General features: G+C 32.7%; 1 protein-coding gene across 2 annotated transcripts in view; it reads left to right on the top strand.

Moving 5' to 3' along the window:
- Positions 1 to 20410, top strand: part of LOC147063418 (tRNA dimethylallyltransferase) — a 577495-nt gene that overhangs the window by 496443 nt on the left and 60642 nt on the right. For both annotated transcript variants that reach the window (XM_085959874.1, XM_085959875.1), the window contains exon 4: positions 9061 to 9199. In XM_085959874.1, the coding sequence (XP_085816000.1) occupies positions 9061 to 9199 (139 nt within the window). The remainder of the gene's footprint in view (positions 1 to 9060; positions 9200 to 20410) is intronic.

The following is a 20410-nucleotide window of genomic DNA, read 5'->3' as shown; positions in this document are numbered from 1 at the left end:
GTTCCAATAAGCGGTCCTTTTTCTTGAGTGGGTAATTTAACAAGATAATTAAGAGCTAGTCAAAGAATCTAGTTTATCACAAGTTTGTTTTGTTACGCTAAAGAAGTATAACTTCCAACGCGCGTACATAAGTACTTACACACAGATTTTTAGTTAAATGACATAATATTATTATTTTGTTACAATTTTTGTTGAATATTAGTTATTAATAATGTATATACTCGTAGCATGTAAAAATGAGCTTGTTCATAATATTTTAAGATGAATGTGGTTCAAAAATTGAGTAACAGTCATTATTGCAAATCTGCGTTTATTCTTTTTACGGCATTATTGTCATATTAATATTGTAAAAATATATCTGGTATGTAGGTAGGTACACATAGTTTTAAAAAGTCTAGCGGATATCGAGTCTAGAATATCGATACAGATATTCTGATAATGTAGGTATTCGCTTTAATGTTAGGATTTGGGTATCCCGGTATACATCAATGATTTACATACATACTAGTGGCGTGTGGTCGATAGATGCTCTGGATGCAGCGCATGCCTTAATAGGGTCCGCTAGCTTATTCGGTGTCCTCCCATACTTTATAAGTTTTATATATTTTTTTACATATTTACTTTTCATACTGTTTTTTTGTGATACTGCCATATATTTCACTCTTTTTTGCACTATTTTAATACTATTTCTTTGTTTTTTTAAATGTCTTGTTGTGAACGTCTAAAAATTATAATTTGTAATGTTCATCGTATGAAGAAAAAGAAAAAAAAAGCCTGGAACCACTCCTTATGAAAGTAAACGTTTTGTGGTGCGGGACGTTTTATTTGATATTATGTTTTTTATGCTGTGCTGTTATTTATTATAGCGTTGTTAACGTGTAAATTCAGTGACCGCGCCAATAAATTCATTTATTTTTAAAACCGTCATCGGTTCATTAATATAAATAATGTGACCAAATTTAAAATATCCGACATGACGAAAAATGCTATAGATATATCAGAATACCACTTATAACTCAAATATTGGCGGATACTTTTCAAGAGCATTCTCAATCTCAAAAGACACCGCACGCCACTGATAGCTACTCGTACGTACTTACATTATTCTAAATGTATCTAAATTCCATCATCTGTTAACATATTCTTATCAGATATTTCTGTTAAAATTATAATGATATAGTTTTCTCAGTAAATGTTTGCAAATCATAGAAGTTTCAAATAATATAATATAATAATTAGGAATGCATGTCATAACTGGATGTAAAAATTATGGGCTATACAGTGAGTATACCTATTATTGATGAAAAAATAACAAACACGTCGGTATTCTTTGTTCGTTTATGTAAATTACGTAATATACATTGATTAGCTATAATAAAATTATCAAAAAATTACTGGCTGAGCTGAGCGATTTATTGTGTTTTTTTTTCAATTCTCCAGATTCAAGAATTCAGAAATTCCTGAAAATTCCCAAAATTATTTTTTATAAATAAGAATGCTTTCTTCCGTCCTGGATTTAAAAATGTCTTCTGATTTTAGATTTCCCAGCAAAAAAAACAAAATCTTGAAATCAAAACATATTTAATTCCTCGACAGAAATATTACGTTTATATTTTTAATTGTCTCATAAAATGAAATCGGCGAAGAAATACAAAAGCAAGGAAAGATAAATATATACTTGTATAATAATATATATATATATATATATATATATATATATATTTACAGTTGGATATTTCGATTGAAGCAGTTGTAGATGGCCACTTAAAGTGCTTAGTAACAATTATAATCAGTAGGTATATTTACAATACACATGCGGTGAAAAAATCTTAAATTCTTATTGATTTCTCGAGAAACTATCTCTAAATTTAATTAAAAAAATATTCGGAAAGAAACGAGAAGCGAAATTGTTCATAACTCCTCAAGAATTTTCAATTAGTAGTTATATGCATGACTAATATATACTGTTGAATTTATCTGAACGTAAAAAAAGCTTGGAGTTTCATGTGATATGTTATAAAATAGTTTGTGATGCACTTTAAAAATTCTTTGTAACTCAAGGAGTAATGTTGATTATACCTGACTTACCCCTAGTAAAATTGTATAAATGTACTCATTTTAACCACGAACATCATTAAGTGTTTTTGTCGTAGTTAATACTCACGCTTCCAAATGGGGATAAGAAGGCAACAGGTGCATTGCTTCAATAAAATAATATACCTACATAAGAACAGGTTGCCGTTTTTAATAATCTGTTTGCAGGTGAGCTCATGGTTTTATTTCAATACTGTTTGTGGGGACACATAAACTGATTCGATTTACATCTTTAATTCATCAACTCCACAGTACATCTTAGCCATTTATTGGTGGAATTTAAAATCTATCCGATAGCGTAGTTACTATTCGCAAGTAAGATAGTTGGATAGGTGAATTAATCGGGTAAGATAGAAAATCGAAAACTTTTTTCAAAAATATGTATTTTCAATAAAAGAAATGTTACGTTCATAAAATCCTAGATATAGTTCCCAAAGTTTTACCCATATATTGAGTATATTATATTAATGCCATAAATTTATTTCCTGCATCAAAAAAATAATGTGTAATTAAAAATGTAGACTATTCATTTATAATTCATCTCCTTGTACCAGCACCTACCGGAGGTCGGCCATCATCAGAGCAACTTTTGCTTATTCTGTGGAGCTGCACTTGTACCAAGCATGGATTGTATAAGTTACGAAATGCGACATATTCCTCTGCTAAGTATACCTTTAAAGTACACAATATTGTTTTTCAATTTGTGTATGAGTCCAGTGTATGGACCCAATTGGTTAAGCAAGTGGCTGACATCCATTTTTCGTAAAAACAAAATCTGTTAATACAAACTTCCACTCTGTGGAGGCCCATATGATCCTATTAGGATTGGACATGATCGGTAAAAAACGTATACAACTGATGTTTCTTCCTTGGATAATGTAACGGAGAATTCTATACTTTTTATCTCTCATAATATGTCAAAGGTAGTGTAATCTTCCGATTTTAATATTACACAGAAATTTGCGGTTCTTTCGCATTTGATTGAGAAATTTTGAAAATATGACAATATATGCACATCTCGAAGGTCTCTACTTTGTGATATTTTCTAGTTTAAGTCTATCTTTTACCATGTTTAATCCTGAGAAGATCATATGCCTCTACAGAGTGGAGGTTGTATTAACAGAAGATTTTTTCAAGAAATGGGTGTTAATCACCTCCTCAACCTGTTAGATCCATACTCTTGATCTAAACACATATTGAAAAAAAACAACATGAGAATTTGCCAGGTTCGGGATTCAAACCCGGGACTCACGACATTATGATCCAGACACGGGCACTCGTGTAGATATATCTATACCTATATACCATAACAAATCGAGAGAACTTAACAGCAAACTATACACGGTCAATTATATTAAAGTATAAGGGATAATACTGAAAAATAACTTAAACTCCCTTTCCATAACTGCAATTTAAACCCTTTGAGTTCTATGAGAATTGGTTAATTAGAAACAAATAAGATAGGGGTTGAACGCTTCTGAAAGTGCACCGTCACGTGTTGAGCGATCATAAATATTAGAAGAGTGCGATAGGAAATAAATGCATTCACATGTGCAAGGTGCATTCATCGTGTGTCGCGTGCCGTTCTTGAATATGTATCAATGATAGGTGAGCTATAAACCTACATTTTTACAACTAAAACAATACTTACTTTTCTACTGAGTTTATCGTAATTAAAACTCGTCCAAACTGTACACGGCATAATAATATGACTTAATTTGGTCAGACTCGTGCTAGGGCTTCCCTCCGAGTATTCTTGCCTTAGCGTTTTTGGCCAATGTTAATAATAATTTGATTATCTAAGCTTGCCAGTTTTTATCTGAGTTCCCCTAATAACATTTTTTAGCCTTTCAAGGCATCGGTACTTAAGGCGAGACCTCCACCTAGCGGAAAAATACCAAGCTTGCAATTGGAGACATTTTCTTGATAATTTACAGTTTAAACTGTATTAACTTATAAATACGTATCTGAAAACAATAAAAAGAAAAATATTTTTTATTTTAAGTCAAAGATAACCTTACAATAAAATTGTAAAGAAATGTGAATTTGTCAAAGGACCCCATCTTATTTTACATATACTCTATGGTCATATTTATTATTAAAATTTATTTTATTAATTTTTTGATTAATTCATAGTTTTAATATTTTTTATATTTATTTAAAAAAAACATCGAAATATAAATGTGTATAACTTGAAATCCTTTTTATAACATGTCAGTTGTATGGTTGGGAAAACCTATACACCTATTTACTGTTTAGTATGTACCTAGGTGTATTCGATTACAATCATTAATTTAATATAATTCAGTTAGGTACTACCCCAGTCGTTCCGGAGATATAAAAACCCGATAATTATTAGTTGTTGTCGAATTTTGTCCCGTCTGCAATGACCATTATCTATAAAAGTATAATTATAAAAATATAATGTTCAGTCGTTCGTCTTTTGTAAATTCGATTATATTGAAAGGGCGAACGGAAGGGAACTCACGTTAACGATAATTAATGGAAGCTTTCTTTAAAAATGAACTTTGTGTAATATGAGAGCAGACACTTTTTTTCTTCAAAGTAAAGTCTGGTGAAAACACAATGGTTGATTGCCGGCATTAAGATTTTGAAAGGAGTATTTTGTTTTCGTGCTTTGTACGTGCCTCCTACGCTGAAAGAACACATGGAATTTTATATTAAAAATTTAAATTTATTTTAAATAACTTACATAATATAAGGTCACATATTTTTTGGGTCAATACTAAGTAGGTACAGATATGGGAATAAGCAAGTCAATCCGTGTGACCATATTGATCTTTGATATTAAATAACTGACCGCAGTTACAAATTTCTAATATCCATTTCCCGTAGTGTCCAATTATGGCAAACTCAGTAAATAGCTTAGCAGTTATAATTTCCGCAATATCCGTTTTTCCACATAGCCACATCCAATGACGTCAACTCCGTATAGAGTAGCTCACTCATTTATAATAATTATTTCCTAAATATTCTTTTCAATATATTATTTTGATCAATAAATAGCGGATTATAATTAATTGGATATGTCACTCGAATATAAGTTCCCAGTATGTCAGTATCTCAGTCTCTGTATCGCTCCGCACAACATCTTATTCTACCAAAGCTCGGACCTCGGTACAGTATTGTAAACGTAACAACTGTAACATACTCTTGTACCGACCGTTTACGCTGCAAATAAAACTCGCTCATCCATCTATCGGAGCAACCACCAAATCTCGACTTCTTCATCCGCAACACCATGACTTCCACACTTATAATTTTAAATATTTCTGTCGACTTCATCACACTTCTTCCGATACCCACCGAAGAAATTATTGCATAAATGCAGTATTCAAAATACCCCTTCGCAGGACAGGTGTAATGTTTCACCTATTTGATAACGCCATTATGATGAATGTATATTTTAATTTACATTTTTTAATAAACATATTTTTTTAAATATATTTTTCCATGCTCCTAAGAAGATCATAATATGGACCTCCTGTATTAACAGTTTTTTTTTTTACTAGAAATGGATGTTAGCCGTTTGCTCAACATATTAGGTCAGTACTCTGGGTTCTAACAACATTCGATTTTTGTCAGACCCCGAATTCGAAATCGGGATCCTCGACATTATTAGCTATCTATAGGTAATCGCTCGGCCACCGTGAATTGTTAATTACATGACCATAAAAAATGGTTTGGAGCATATTATGCCAACGTGTTCTTTCACATTTTAGCGGGGTAACGTGAATTCTAGTCACATAAAATCGGGATTTTACTATAAATATTACCTATATAATTTCACGGATGCATTGAATAGGTTTCAAACTGTCTACAATATGGCCCCCACATCCTGTTAGCGGGCCCCAGGCTAGGATGTTTGGCGGGCCCCCTACCTATCGCTAAGGGTAAAGGCAGTGTGACACGTTACAGTAGCGTTTTCCATGGTGAACGCCGTAAAATTAAGGTGTATTTTTAGCGATTTTTTGTATTTTTAATATGTACATCCATTTGAATTATGGAGTGGTCGAGTATCGGCACACAGTTAAAAATTGCATCGTACAATCAAATATTTAAATTATTAATAATTATTGGACTAAAATAGCGACTTTTTTTACTATTAGAGCAAATTTGTGGTCTGTGTTTATCTCACATATCGGTCGATTCGTGGGACGCCGGGCCCTTCCTGAGCCCGGGCCCCTAGGCTAGAGCCCCTTGTGGGGGCCATGGTCTACAATATTATGTTCTATTGTATGTTACCTGCATATATCCAATACTTAGTATTATTATTATTCTTTTCACGTTACTGTGGTATGTAAAATTATCCCCTATTTGTATAGTTTCTATTATCTGAATACAATATAAACTGTATATATTTTTTTTTATTATATTGTATAATAAATAGTATGTGGTGCATTGGCCAAACGATATAATTCAACGATATTACCGAATCAATTAAATAAATAAGCTCTACTAAATTACCTTCATATATGTAAACTATTGACTATTTAAAAAAATCCAATCTTCTTCATCAAGAGTTTTGAAAAAGTATTATTACGAGAGAAACATATTAATAATTTAGTATTTAGTAATTATAGTTCTGCTGGACCCAATCAGTCAAACTTGTAATTTAGCATGAATTTCCTCGATTCCGGTTCATATCTGTATATACTATATAGCTAGCCACCCAGTGGTGCACCCAGGATTTATTATTGGGGGGGGGCCCAAGGAGGAGAATGTAAATTAGTCCCATAGGCTCTTTTTCTTTTTCATAGCCTAATTTCTCGTTGTTTATTGCACTCGGTGTACCTACACCATGGTCCCTACATCCTGAAACGGGCCCTCAGGCTAGGATATTTGGCGGGCCCCCTACCTACCGCTAAGATTAAAGGCAGTGTGAAACACTACATTAACGTTTTTCAAATTGTGTTTTAGTTCAAATTAAGGGTACTTATACAGTGAATTATTGGCGATTTTCAATACATCCACTAATAATGGAGCTGTCGAGTATCGACACATAATAATGAAAACATATATTGCACAATTATATAATTAACTGAAAATATTCATGGCCATGAGGTATAATAGCGCCGCAGGTGACTTTTTTTACTATTAAAGCTAATTTATGATGTGTGTTTATCTCACTTATCTGGTCAAACCGACACGCCGGGCCCCCTACAGCCCGGGCCCCCAGGCTAGAGCCCTGTCAGCCCTCCCCAGCCATGACCTACACCACTTCGGAATTCGGGTGGACACCGAGAATTTTTTGACAGTTCCATTAGGGATTGGGTTTCTAAAAAAACCTGACATTAGTGTTTCGAAATTTTTGTGTTTTAAATCTAATCTATTAAAATCTAAGAAATTGTTCTAAAAAGGGTGCTGGAGAATTACAAATCATTTTTTTGCCAGTGTTTTTAATTGTCTAAGCCCAAAGGTATATTGGCTTTCAGTTTCAATGGTTAAAATCATTCTGATAATTTTCATGTTTGGGGGGTGTCAGGGTATCATTATTTTCGCGGTGCACTTGCAACAAGCCAGCGAAATACCGGTTAAGAACCACTGGTCTAGAGCCACAATATTGATGCTGAATTCCAGGGAAAAAATGTTTTTTTTTAATTTACACTACCACCGACTGTGGTGGGCATGGCCCCCACATCATGAATGTTTGGCGGGCCCCCTTACCTATCACCAGAGTTAAGGGGAATGTGACGCTCTACAGTAGTGTTCCCAAATGGTATTCCGTGGATTTGTCTATATTGTTAAATAATTCCCTTGAATTCTTGATTTTTCGGACCTCATATCATATTATCGATCGTTATCATACAATGAACCACTGGTCGCGACCCCCTCTTGTGGTAGCCAAGTAGCATTCGACCCTTCGATATTGGATAAATAACCAGTTTTATTTTTCTATAAACACTAAAAATAATTGTAATATAAAATGATACACGTGAATTATTATCATGTAGTTACGTAGGTATAACATATTATCATCATACTTCATATTTTTTATGTTAATTTTGATGAAGTAGTATAGGGCCACATGCGATTTTTTTTATAATATAACAAATTTCTGGTGTGTGTTTATCTCACAATTAGACGAGCCGCCACGCCGGGCCCTCTAAAGCCTGGGCCCCCAGGCTGTAGCCCTGTCAGCCCATGGTGGTGGGTGTAGTCATACTTTTCGCAGTTTTTTTATCGTCGATTTTGGGTTTTTTAATAGTGAAGTTCCAAAATATTAATTGAAAATGGAAAAAAAAAGTATTATTGCATTTAACTTATAGGTACACAAAGCTACCCAACAGAACACAGCCTAATTTCTCGTTTATCGGACTTTTGTCTATTGCACTCGGTGTACCTACACCACTCCGGAATTCGGGTGGACACCGAGAATTTTTTGACATTTCCATTAGAGATTGAGTTTCTAAAAAAACCCGACATTAGTGTTTCGAAATTTTTGTGTTGGAAATGAAAATCTAAGAAATTTTTCTAGAGGGTGCTGGAGAATTTCAAATCTTTTTTTTGCCGTGTTTTTATTTGTCTAATCTATTGGCTTTCAATTTCAATGTTTTGGGGGGGGGGGGCAAGGCCCCTTGCCCCCCCCTGGGTGCGCCACTGTAGCCACCAATGAGTAAGGATATTTTGCCAAAACTGCGCCTGAATGGAGAGGTATTGAACATGTCGATGGACGAACTATTTGAGAATTAATATTATATTAATTAATTTGGCATTGAATAATGCATGAATTTGAATGATTCCATAACTGAGTAAGAAACATAATCTTCTAGAAGGTATTTAAATTGTAAACGGTCAAAAATATTTTACAATGAAATTTTGGTATTTCATGTACTTCATATTCTGGTATTCCGAAATCATTTCCATCATCATTACCCAAAGTTGAAGGATTTAATATTATTCTGCAATATATCAATGATTGAACTTTTTTTTTGTTTATTACAGATCTCTGCAAGTGTGGGCTCAGAGCGGTCGGCGTCACACTGAAGTCCTGCAGGAACAGCATTCTGAGGAAGGGGGGTGTAGTATTGGAGGACCACTGCGTTATCCCGACGTCATTGTATTCTGGCTGTACTGTCAACAGGTATAACAATCTTTTTTTTTTTTTTTAATCTAAACTTTCCTTCAATTGGTACTATGAAATTAGAACGTCTTCTAACCTAAGTGAAATCTATGATCGATCACGATCAATTTACAATTTAATGGTTGAAGTCACTGCGTTTAAGACCCTTGTAGACCAGTGCGTGATCGACTTCCGGTTCACAATATATTTACGTGATTATTTCAAAGTCTGGGTGTTTGTGATTGTTTCAATTATATCGCTTTTTAAACTACGCTCCACTACATTAAGAGCGTACATCAGTGAAACGGCAAATAATTTTCAACTGTATGTGGAACGAAATTACGGCCGCGTTGCCATTCGGAGAGCGATAGTTGAGGTGTCTGCACGTCGATTCGTTTTGTCATGGTGTCGGATGAAAATATTCTTATATCGTGTAAAGATGACTAAAAAACTTTACGTATCGATAAGTTCAATAGGGGAACAACTCATAATTTAAAGGTTTTGAGTTAAGAATGCCATTCGATGTAGAAAAGTCTTCTCTTTATAATTCAGAAAATAAAATAGTCAAAAATGTCTTCAATGTGTCATAAATCGAATTACCCTTTCTGAGATTAATTAGTAATTCCGTTATATAATCAAATTTATTGGTTAATTCCTTATTAAAATGTATAATTTCATTGTGCATTGATGAATTCCACTAAATTAAATATAAAAAAACATACACTTTCAACGAAATCAAGGCTTTAAAATTAAAATGAGAATGACTGCAAAAAATTCAAACGCCATTATCTTGGAACAAGGATTAATGAGTTGTTCCCCTATTGAACTGGGGTATCGATATGTACTTAAAAAAGAAAACATGTCAATGAATATACTATTATTATTATTACGAATATAATAATAAACATAACATAAAAAGGACGCATGTTGAACTTTTATGACAAATTATATTTCGTTCGGCTTGCGTCATTTGCACCCGCGACCCGCAATCCGCGCATCGCCTAGTCACGATCTTTTTAGACCATGCCTCAGTTGAGGTATAGCCTTAAGTACCTACTGTCATTGGGTCTCATGGTATATTGTGTGTTAACAAGAATATATAGTTATGTATATTTTTTTTAAATAAAAAATAATATAACTAATATTGGGTTCTAAATTATTTTTTACATTAGAATATTCGAAAAATACCTTCGACTATTGGCCGTATATTGGACATGGTTCAAACACGCGCGTTAACATAATTTTACTCCCTACTTTAATTATAGTTTGTCAATTTATGGCTACGGCCGTATGTCGTAGCTTAACCACTAGGGAATGACAAAAGAAATGGCGTATTTCAAAAAAACACTACCTTATTCTTAGGTCAATAATTATTATAAAGCAATCATTATTCATAAGATGTTTATCACACTTGAATGGTCAAAGACATAGCTTATAATAAGTATCTTTAGAATCATCTTCAAATGTGTTAATCTTGCCGATTTTTTGAATAATAAAATGCCTAATTCTTGTCAAATTTGGGATCACAGAGATTATCAATATAATTTTTTATCGTGAATATTTTACAAAAATTATCTCGTAATAAATTATACTAATGGTTTCATAAATGCGTTTAAAAATTAATAAATGTAAAAAATCTTAACACCACTGCACGTGCATGTACTGAAATATGACTATATTCTAAAACATTAGAGCGAGAGGTTTAAAAGAATACTATTTTATGTAACAAAAATACTTTATGCAGTCATCAAATGTTTAAAATAACTATAAAGGATAATAAGGTTTCAAAATTATATAAATAGATTATCTACATCGTTTAAGGAGTGTCCAGGATCATGGTTTGAAAATACAATAAAAACTCAATTTCGACCTTCGACGAGCATGTCCCCCCTTAAGTATTCCGTACAATCAGGCTATGGTAAAATAGTTCCCACATAGTTTTCAGAAGTTTTTTTTATACCTACCGAAATTTTTACAAGACATACATATACTTCACATAATTATAAATAAAGGCTATCCATTGAAATACATTATAATTATTGCTGTAATACTGGGGGGTCTGGTTTTAAACAGTAACTTGATTACATAAAATTGGCAAAACCAAAAATATTGTAACCATTAAAGTTTCCACAAATAGTTAACATAAAATAGAAAAAAATCCAAATATATATCTGTATACCAGAGGTAAACCATTGTAACTCCAAAAATCGTGAAATGGAGTTATTGTTATATGGTTACTTCATTACTTATCCGTAAACAGCTGTAACTCATATAACTCTTATTATAAAAGTTAAAAATTAAAAATGTCATTGTAACTCCATAACTATTAGAGGTAAACATCAGTAAGAAACCATACAATTCTTTTGATGAAACTTATAATCGAACTACAGCGGTAAACAAACAAAAAGGTTTTGATAAATAGATAAATTTTATCTTTTTCCATTCACGAATGCCACAAGTTGAAAGTTCCAAAAATCAAAAATTCGTCTCTCCTGTGAAGTTGTCATTTTGGATTTACCGTAGTTTACCTCTGATAAACAGATATTATGAACGGGTAAGCTAATTTTTTTTATATAAATATGGATTCGTCTGTTTAACCTGCAAACCGGCTAACTCTATTTCGGCAAATTATTCAGAAAGGAGAAAAATCTTAATAATTTAACAATTTCAAAAATACACTTGGAATTTTTTTTACAAATAAGTTACACTATGAATTAATACACTAATTTAGCTTCCCTTTTATATATAAAGAAAATTTATATAAAAAGTGGATATTTTCCATTTACGATATTGGAAATTTAGCACCTGCAGTTGGCTGTTTTGTGTGAAGAAAGATAATGCATTTATTTATAGGTTTTGGAGTTAAAAGTTTTGTGTGACCATATAAAACATGCTTTATAACAAAATGCCATTAAATTATAATTTTTGGTCAAATGTGCAGTTGGCTGATTTGCTTGTCGAATATATTACCATATATTATTAACTTTAATAAAAAAAAAACAGAAACAATGAATATATCACTGAAAAGTATACAAGTATATTACCTATTTTATGCGTTATGCTGCAGGTGAATTAAATGTATATGCAATACATCGGAAAATCTGTATTTAAAGGTTAATTAAATGTAGTATTTTAATCACACGCTAGAATATTGATAATTAAATGAAGATAAAAAAAATCCGTAGGTTCTCATGATGATAATAAAGGTTAATTTAATGTCTCACTGGAACTTTATTAATATTATCACGAGACATTTCTGCAATTATTATTTATGTAAATTCGGACTGTTTATTTTATTTGGGCGGCTGTCACATCGCAAGGAAAACTCGGCGCTGCGTATAACGTATAAAATTGTTTCCGTTTCCTTTGAGACTTAACTTTTCCCACCCTATGAAAATAATAAACAGCGACTTGACAAATCGGCAAGGGTATTTTAAAAGAGGGTTGAACAGTGACGTGGTGAATATGCCTGTACCATTTCTGATGTTACTAAATAGTTAAATCTTGTTAAAAACAAGTAGGATATGGTACTATTATGCACCTTAAACCAAATGCTGCCCGTTCAACGTTTACATTCTAACGATGCTGTTTTGCAGTCGCTAATATTCGCAATTCGCACCTTAAGAAGACTTAGCTGTCCGCACATAGAATATCGTCTCGACTGGGACATAGTCATAAAGTAAAACCGCCGGAAATGTTGCAACCTTCTTCCTCGCACAAAGGTGTCATGTGCCGTCATGCGTAACGAGGCGATAATAGGCAACCAACAGCCTCTTGTCACGTTTTCAAAGCGATGTTGCGGCTCGGCCACGTGCTGCGGATGCGTCGAGAGACTTTCAACGTCCTGAGAGGACGTTTAATACCACCATTTGTACGACGAACCTATGGGACGCTGACATGACCTGAGAAGACACAAGAAGACTGGCGAGCGACATGGATTCTTGGAAGCGCCACGTCGTGTTCATATGCTGAGAGGACTTGTACTATCTATAGAAGACGAAAAATCAAATTAACTTTTGGAAATTATATTAAAGTTATTTAATGTGTAGGTATCTAAAATCTTTAAAATATACGTTTTTGAAGACAAAGTTAACTTTATCTAAATCTATTCAGAAGTGGAAGTTCGTTGAACAGTATCAATTTATTATTACGTAATTATTATGGGTATTCTTATCATTAAAATTATATATATTGTGGTCATACAAAAATTACATTTGATATAAATAAAAATATTTTCTTTATGTACGTTAGAGAAACTTAATAAACGAAATTTTAATAATAAATAATATGATCATAAAATAATATGTTTTAATAAGATGGGCTTCTTCAAAGAATTCACATTTTGTGACGTTTTATTAAATTGTAAGTTTATCTTTGACTTCCAATAAAAAAAGATTTGTTTTTTTAATGTGTAAATACAACGTATTTTTTAATTAAAATATAAATTATCAAGGAATGTCATAAATTGCAAACTTCATATTTTTCCGCTAGGTGCTTCTAGTAGGTCTCTATAGTAAATATCTATAGATTATTCGCCTTCAATTAGTTCTTTCAAAAACGTGAAGGAGGTTTTTTAACAATACTTCATATTTAATTGAAAAAACAACGATTTTTCTAAAAATATATTATTTTAAACTTTTTCTATAGTCACAATCATGGCCCCCATAAGGGGCAACTCGACCAGATAAGTGAGATAAACACACATCACAAATTTGCTCTCTAAAGTTTATTTCCTTCAATAATGTTATTATTTAAAATTTTGTGCTCGTACGATACAATTTTTAATTGTGTATCGATACTCGACAACTCCACAATTCAAATGAATATATTAAATATTAAAAGATACAAAAAACACTAAATATACACATTCATTCTACCGCGTACACCATTTGGAAAACGCTACTGTAGAGCATCACATTGCCTTTATCCTTAGCGATAGGTAGGGAGGCCCGCCTAAGATCCTAGCCTGGGGGCCCGCTTCAGGATGTAGGGGACATGGTCAAAATATAGTATTTTGATTCTACTATATAACGCTTACTTAAATAGGCAATCCAGGCTTCATGATTGGTCAGAATATAGAAATATATTCCTGCATAAGTAAAATATAACTAAGTAAGTATGTATGTATATATGAATTTTGTAATGGCGTTTTATGTAAGTAGGTACATTTATTTAATTTCGTTGTGTTTTTTTTTTAATAATAATCTCTACTGTGAATTTGATATTTTCGACAGATATATTATATTATCTACTTTTGTATTTTCTGGCGCCACTGTATAACGAGATGGGACGTAGGTGTTAACAATTCATGGTAGCGAATTCCTTGGGCGTCCACAAAAGGGTGAAGGGTCGACCTTGGGAACCCTTTCCACGCCAAAAGTGCACGGCCAGAAACAACAAGTAAGTGTAAACTCAAAACAATGCGAAGAAGAGAGAAGAATTCGTTTCGGGCCTTCCCATTTCCCCAACCAGACTCTTGCGGTTTCCCGCCGGTGTGGCTATTTTGGCGGGAAATAATTTTCGCTATTTGTACTCACAGCGTCTGTAGAGATATTTCTATTTAGTCTAATTGTCTATCATCATCATTAGTCTATTTCAATCCATAGTTAGATGAAGGTGCCCTCAAGCTCTCTCCAATCTTTTCGATTTCGTATATTTTTTCTGCCACGTTATTCCGCTTGGCGTCAATATTTCATCAATCCAGACTCCAGAGTACCTTGGGGCTACGTTTCGGTCGTCTTATATCGCTTGAGTGCAGGATCATTGCAATTGTCCAGCGGATATCCTTTATACGAGCTATGTGTCCGACCCATGTACACTTGTTTATACTGTGGGAATATTAAATTTCTCAGAATTTGGTTCCCTACGGATATACAGGAGAAATAATTGTTATTTATTAAGAAAAACGACGTAAACATGCCACAAAAAAATATGTCCGAATCGTTAATCGAAAAATCTGAAAAAAATTAACTAAGTGGTACTCGAACCCGTAGTTCAAGGGCGTAGCGCTGTTTTCAAAATACCATAAATAATGGTGACCATCTTTTTAAATTTTAAAACAGGGGAAATTACATTATGTGTCATAGATGGCGTAAGGAGTTTTCATGTTAACGTCATAACGTACAGAATAGAAAATTATCCATTGAAATGATTAAGTATGTATTTTAAATGAAGAATGTCACATTCTTAAATCTTGTAAAATAAAACTTAGATATAACCCGCTAAACATATTTATAAATGCACGGTACCATACGACGTGTGAAATAATGATTTTTCATGTAGGTACTACCTACGTCCACTAATAATTGTAGTTTCTTATCGATTTTTTAAAAAGCTCAGAATATGTCATGACTAAACGAAAATTTAAAAAAAATATTTAGTTTATTATGTAGGTAGGTACTAATCATATTATTTTGTTTTAGAGGCCATCTCAGACTAAAACCGCATGTGGTTTTGATCCGTTTGCCAATACTATATAAGCGTCTGATCGTTTCCGTATATAATATATCGTATACATTTACCGTCATATACCAAGTAAAGACTGAGATATTTTTCGTCTACATAATATGAGAGACGCAGTTTGTTTTGTGATTCGTCTACCAGAGATGATAGTATACATGAAAAATGTGAGTGAAATGAAAGTGATCGTGACTTCTTACATCTCATGCGTGCGTCGCGGATTCGTCACCATTATATTATAGTATATTATCGTCTCAGGTAGACAGATCTCAAAAGAAAGTGCATCTCTCATTTCATGTGTACGAAAAATGTGTCAGCATTGATCTATTCTATTCATTATAGTATTTTAGTTACTACACAAAAAAATGTTTTCGTAATGTTGCATTTGTTTGCGTTTTTCCAGAGCTTCTAATTAAATATTGAGAAGTGATATCATACATTTATTGTTTCTTTAATATTTTTCTATACACGTCTAGTTATTTACTTTACCTAAATATTTTAATTTCGCGTAGTAATGAACAAATCATATATAAAAATGTCAAAGCTATATATCAAACATTAAACAAATGGCAATGGCATATTTCTCTCAGGGTTAATATCGGAAGTTAAATATACAGCAATTCAATAGTCCAATACATTCGCATCGTATTTTAGTTACCACGATAATGAAACACTGAGACCTGAATCACGAACGTAACTAAGGCATACGAGTCATGACTCATGAGAGTTTACACCGCTCTTATCAAAGCAAATAGAACCGAGTCCACATCACGCCTGAGCGCCACTTTTCCCGCGAGGGCGTACCATGGACTGCTGTCTCGTAAATTATTTAGAGAGACGTGATACTGGATGCAGCTAGTGTCGTGACATGGCGAGACAGCTGCCCTCTGCAACTTCGTAGGATAATAAAAGTCAGTCCGTTACTCAATTCATTTTGGGACTGTATATTATTATGTATATTGATATTACTGGAATAGTGTGTAAAACGTATGCAATTGATGATTGCAGCTGGTATTGATTGAATCGTGCAAATTATTCCAGTGCTATAGTACAAACCCGGTTTTAGGGTGATTGGACCGCAAATAGCAATAAGAAAAAATAATGAAACAATAGATGGTTTTATAGTAACATCTATCACAGTGCTCCGCAACCGGTGTGCCGCGAGACGATGGTAGGTGGTAGGCATGAACTTAATAAAACAATGCAAGGTCAGAATGAAAATATATTGACGTACTCTGATAAAGTAGAAGAATTCAAAAATAAACTCGAACTTTGGCGGAAGGAGTTAACACAAGGATCTCTACAAATGTTCCAAAGGAACTACCAGAACACCATTGAAAACAAGCAATTAATTTTCCGTCTCAAAAACTTTTTTGCAAAAGAAATTTCATCAGTGCTTTCATACAATTAATCCTACTGGATACAAAACCTTTTTGCAACCAATGCCAAAAATTCTATAGAAGCGCTTTTCCTATAAATTCGAGAGGAATTTGTTGAATTGATAAACGACGGGACGCTAAAACTGAACTTCGCCGATGTTCAATTGGCTATATTCTGGATTTCGGTCAATAAAAATTATCCTCGGATTTCCGACAAGACTATCGCAGTTCAGCTCCCATTTTCGAGTCAAAAAAAGTCGCCTGCGGCGCTATTTTGCTACACTAGTATTAATATTTTAAAACATGTGATTGTAGGATACAATTTATTATTATTTGTCAAGTATTGACAAATAATTATTCCTAACTTCACAACTACCCATAATTATATAATATAATATAACCATACAAAAAATCGCTAATCATAAAATCAATACCTTTAATTTTACCTCGAACACTATTTGAAAACGCTATTTTAGAGTATCACACTGTCTTTACTCTTTAATCTTAGCGATAGGTAGGGGGGCCCGCTAAAGATCTTGGCCTGGGATCCCCGTTCAAAATGTGGGGTCCATGTTTTGGTGTATAAATTGTTTTACGTGTGGTGTGCCGCGGAATTATGGGAATACCTTTGGTGTGCCGTAGGTGGGAAAAGGTTGCGGAGCACTGATTCTATCAGAATAAAATAGAACTAACTATCTCAGACGATAATTAAATACTCGTCATATTATACTGTATTAGATAAATGAGTAGACGATATCAAACCTTTCAATCAAGCAGTTCATAAATAATCTATCAATTGAATAATCGTTCCTCGCATACTGTGTTTGTCTGCAATAGACATTAAACTATCAAAATAATAAAGCAGTATTAAAATATATATGAAACAATAAACAACCATTAAACAGTTCATATCATAAAATCATCGAAAAAATTGTGAATTGAGGACTACCATTGAAAAACATATTCAAAATGAGCCCATTGGCATCATAGAGATGCAGTACAAAAAAAAATATTATTTTACGAATAGAGGTCGTCTTACAATTTTGTCTGTTCATTAATTGATAATGAAGTACTAATGAATTTACGTTTTGAACAATTATCAGTACCTACTTTATTGAAAAAGGGTATCGAAAATATCATATTATTTAGGTTAGTAGGTAATTTTGTTATATGTACATAATATTAAAAAATTAATACTGTTTACCGAGGGTACTTGATCGGTTTTGAATTTAAATTCAATTATATTTCATTTGGGTTCCATTTAATTTTTAGTACAAAACCTAAATGAATTAGAATATGCATAATATTATCAAAATGTCAGGTAAATTATTATAATGTTGGTATACATAAGGAAAAGTTTTCTTTCAAGTAAATTACTCACACTGATAAGCAACTTTCCCTCCACTGACAGCTTTATTGTAAAGGGGAAAATATATACCTAGGTAACTCGCGCATATACTCTACTAATCTAATCGGTTCTCGCACACGCTAGGACCGGCCCTGCAACTCTATAAATTACCATTGTCCTTTATAAATATATTTTTCGCCTGGCTTTGCCCAATGAAGGTGTGGAATAATTGTCAATATATTATAGAAAGTGTTGTAAGAACGTGTTTCCGTTTCCGGTGATAGTATTATATATTTTACAACGTTTTTCTTAGCTCGTATTCTTATTTGTCCGGTGGTTCTTTGTCCGGTACAAATCTTGCAATCGATTTTTAACTAACTTCCCGACTAGCTAGACATTTGAAACTTTTAGAATATATCAGAACACGATGCCAATGCATTCTTTTAATACTTTTAGCCATGTTTAAGTAGAATTTAATTCATTTTCAGTTAATTCTGTTTTGTATGAAAAGTTATTTCGACACCATTATTGGTTGCTAAGCGGATGGTCCTAGCAACTAAATTATTAATATATACGTGCGTTACTATGGAAATCAAAATGAAATGTCAATATGACATTTCAGTATAATATCTTTTAAGCTAGTCAAGTCAAGTTTATATGATTCAACAGAAAATTAAAATCGTTGTATATAAAAAAGTTCTTTTTATCTTGTAATTATTTTAAATATGATCGCCTTGAAAGGAAAATCATACCGAGACACCACCAATATAGAGAAAATCTAAAATATTTTCGCGACGTGTGGTAGATGGGTTTTTCACAGCGACGTAGATAGTCTTGATAAAAATTGTATTGGAAATAAGATAATGATTCTCTCAATCTCATCTCAGCACTTTGCCCTTTATACTATTATAATTTTCAACATTTTTATTTTTTGCCCCCGTAAACATTTATTTATTTTTCGATTCCTTTACGTAATGCTGAACATACATATTATCTTCATAGCGCGGTGTATTATTATTTGTTTTTAGATTTTATTGAATTAAAGTCCATGTTTCGCACCCATTCATTATCATACACTGCTTTGTGAAGTGTAGCGTTAAGAAGGCAGTGATTACGAATACATTGAACAGAAAATGTAGGTATATAGGTGGAGGAACTTTTACATATATTTGTCCGGTTATCAAAGCTGGGATGGAGTGCATCTAGTCGTCCGAATTAAATATTAAAGAGTGACCTCTCATTATCCCTGAAGCGTAAAGCGTTCATTATTCCCACACACTTACATAGGTACGTGTTGTTATTCCTTTTTCTCTGTGTGGCACATGATTCGAAATTCAAATATAACCATAGACACGCATTTTGTATAGGAAATAAAGATTTGTTAGTTTACCATTTTTATTCATTTCCATTATAATTTTAATCATCACTAATATTCATAATATGAGTATTTATAAGCTGTTGCGTGAATAGTGCGTATGATCAAATGAATCGATAACAATGTTAATAAGATCCGAAGGCTGGCAAGGAATAATGATTACCACTAATTTAAATAAAACATTGAAATTATTATGATTTTTTAAATCAATAATCAAATTTATATTCTGAAGAATGACTTTTTAATGCAAAATTCTCTCAATGGCAATATTCATAATAATCTAAAATCCCGATTGATTTGTTATATTGTTGTATATGAAACAATAATTTAGAATCGAATTAAAAAAAAAACTCTTAAAAATATAACATAAAAAAAATATAACCTTAATCAGTTTGATGCATAAATTGATTTAATATTGCGTCCATGATGATGTATAAGTTTCACAGAGATAAGATCTTACTAAATTTATGATATGGGCATAGGTATCTTGCAAAAATAAACAATGACATAGTAAAGTCGCTTACTTCATGGTGACTAGCAAAACTGGTATTCACTAGATTTAAAATTTTAGTGTCAACATTAGCAATATTCTCGTCATTTTTTTTTCTTTAATTTGAAAGTGAAACCATTATTGATAAGAGCAATGCTTATTTTTGAAAGTTTATCCAAGT

This window comes from Rhyacophila brunnea, unplaced genomic scaffold (assembly GCF_057557595.1).
Source record: "Rhyacophila brunnea isolate RB1 unplaced genomic scaffold, BYU_Rbru_1.0 scaffold_9, whole genome shotgun sequence".
Taxonomy (NCBI): domain Eukaryota; kingdom Metazoa; phylum Arthropoda; class Insecta; order Trichoptera; family Rhyacophilidae; genus Rhyacophila; species Rhyacophila brunnea.
Note: the sequence above shows the minus strand (reverse complement) of the source record. Positions and strands in the feature narration are given on the sequence as shown.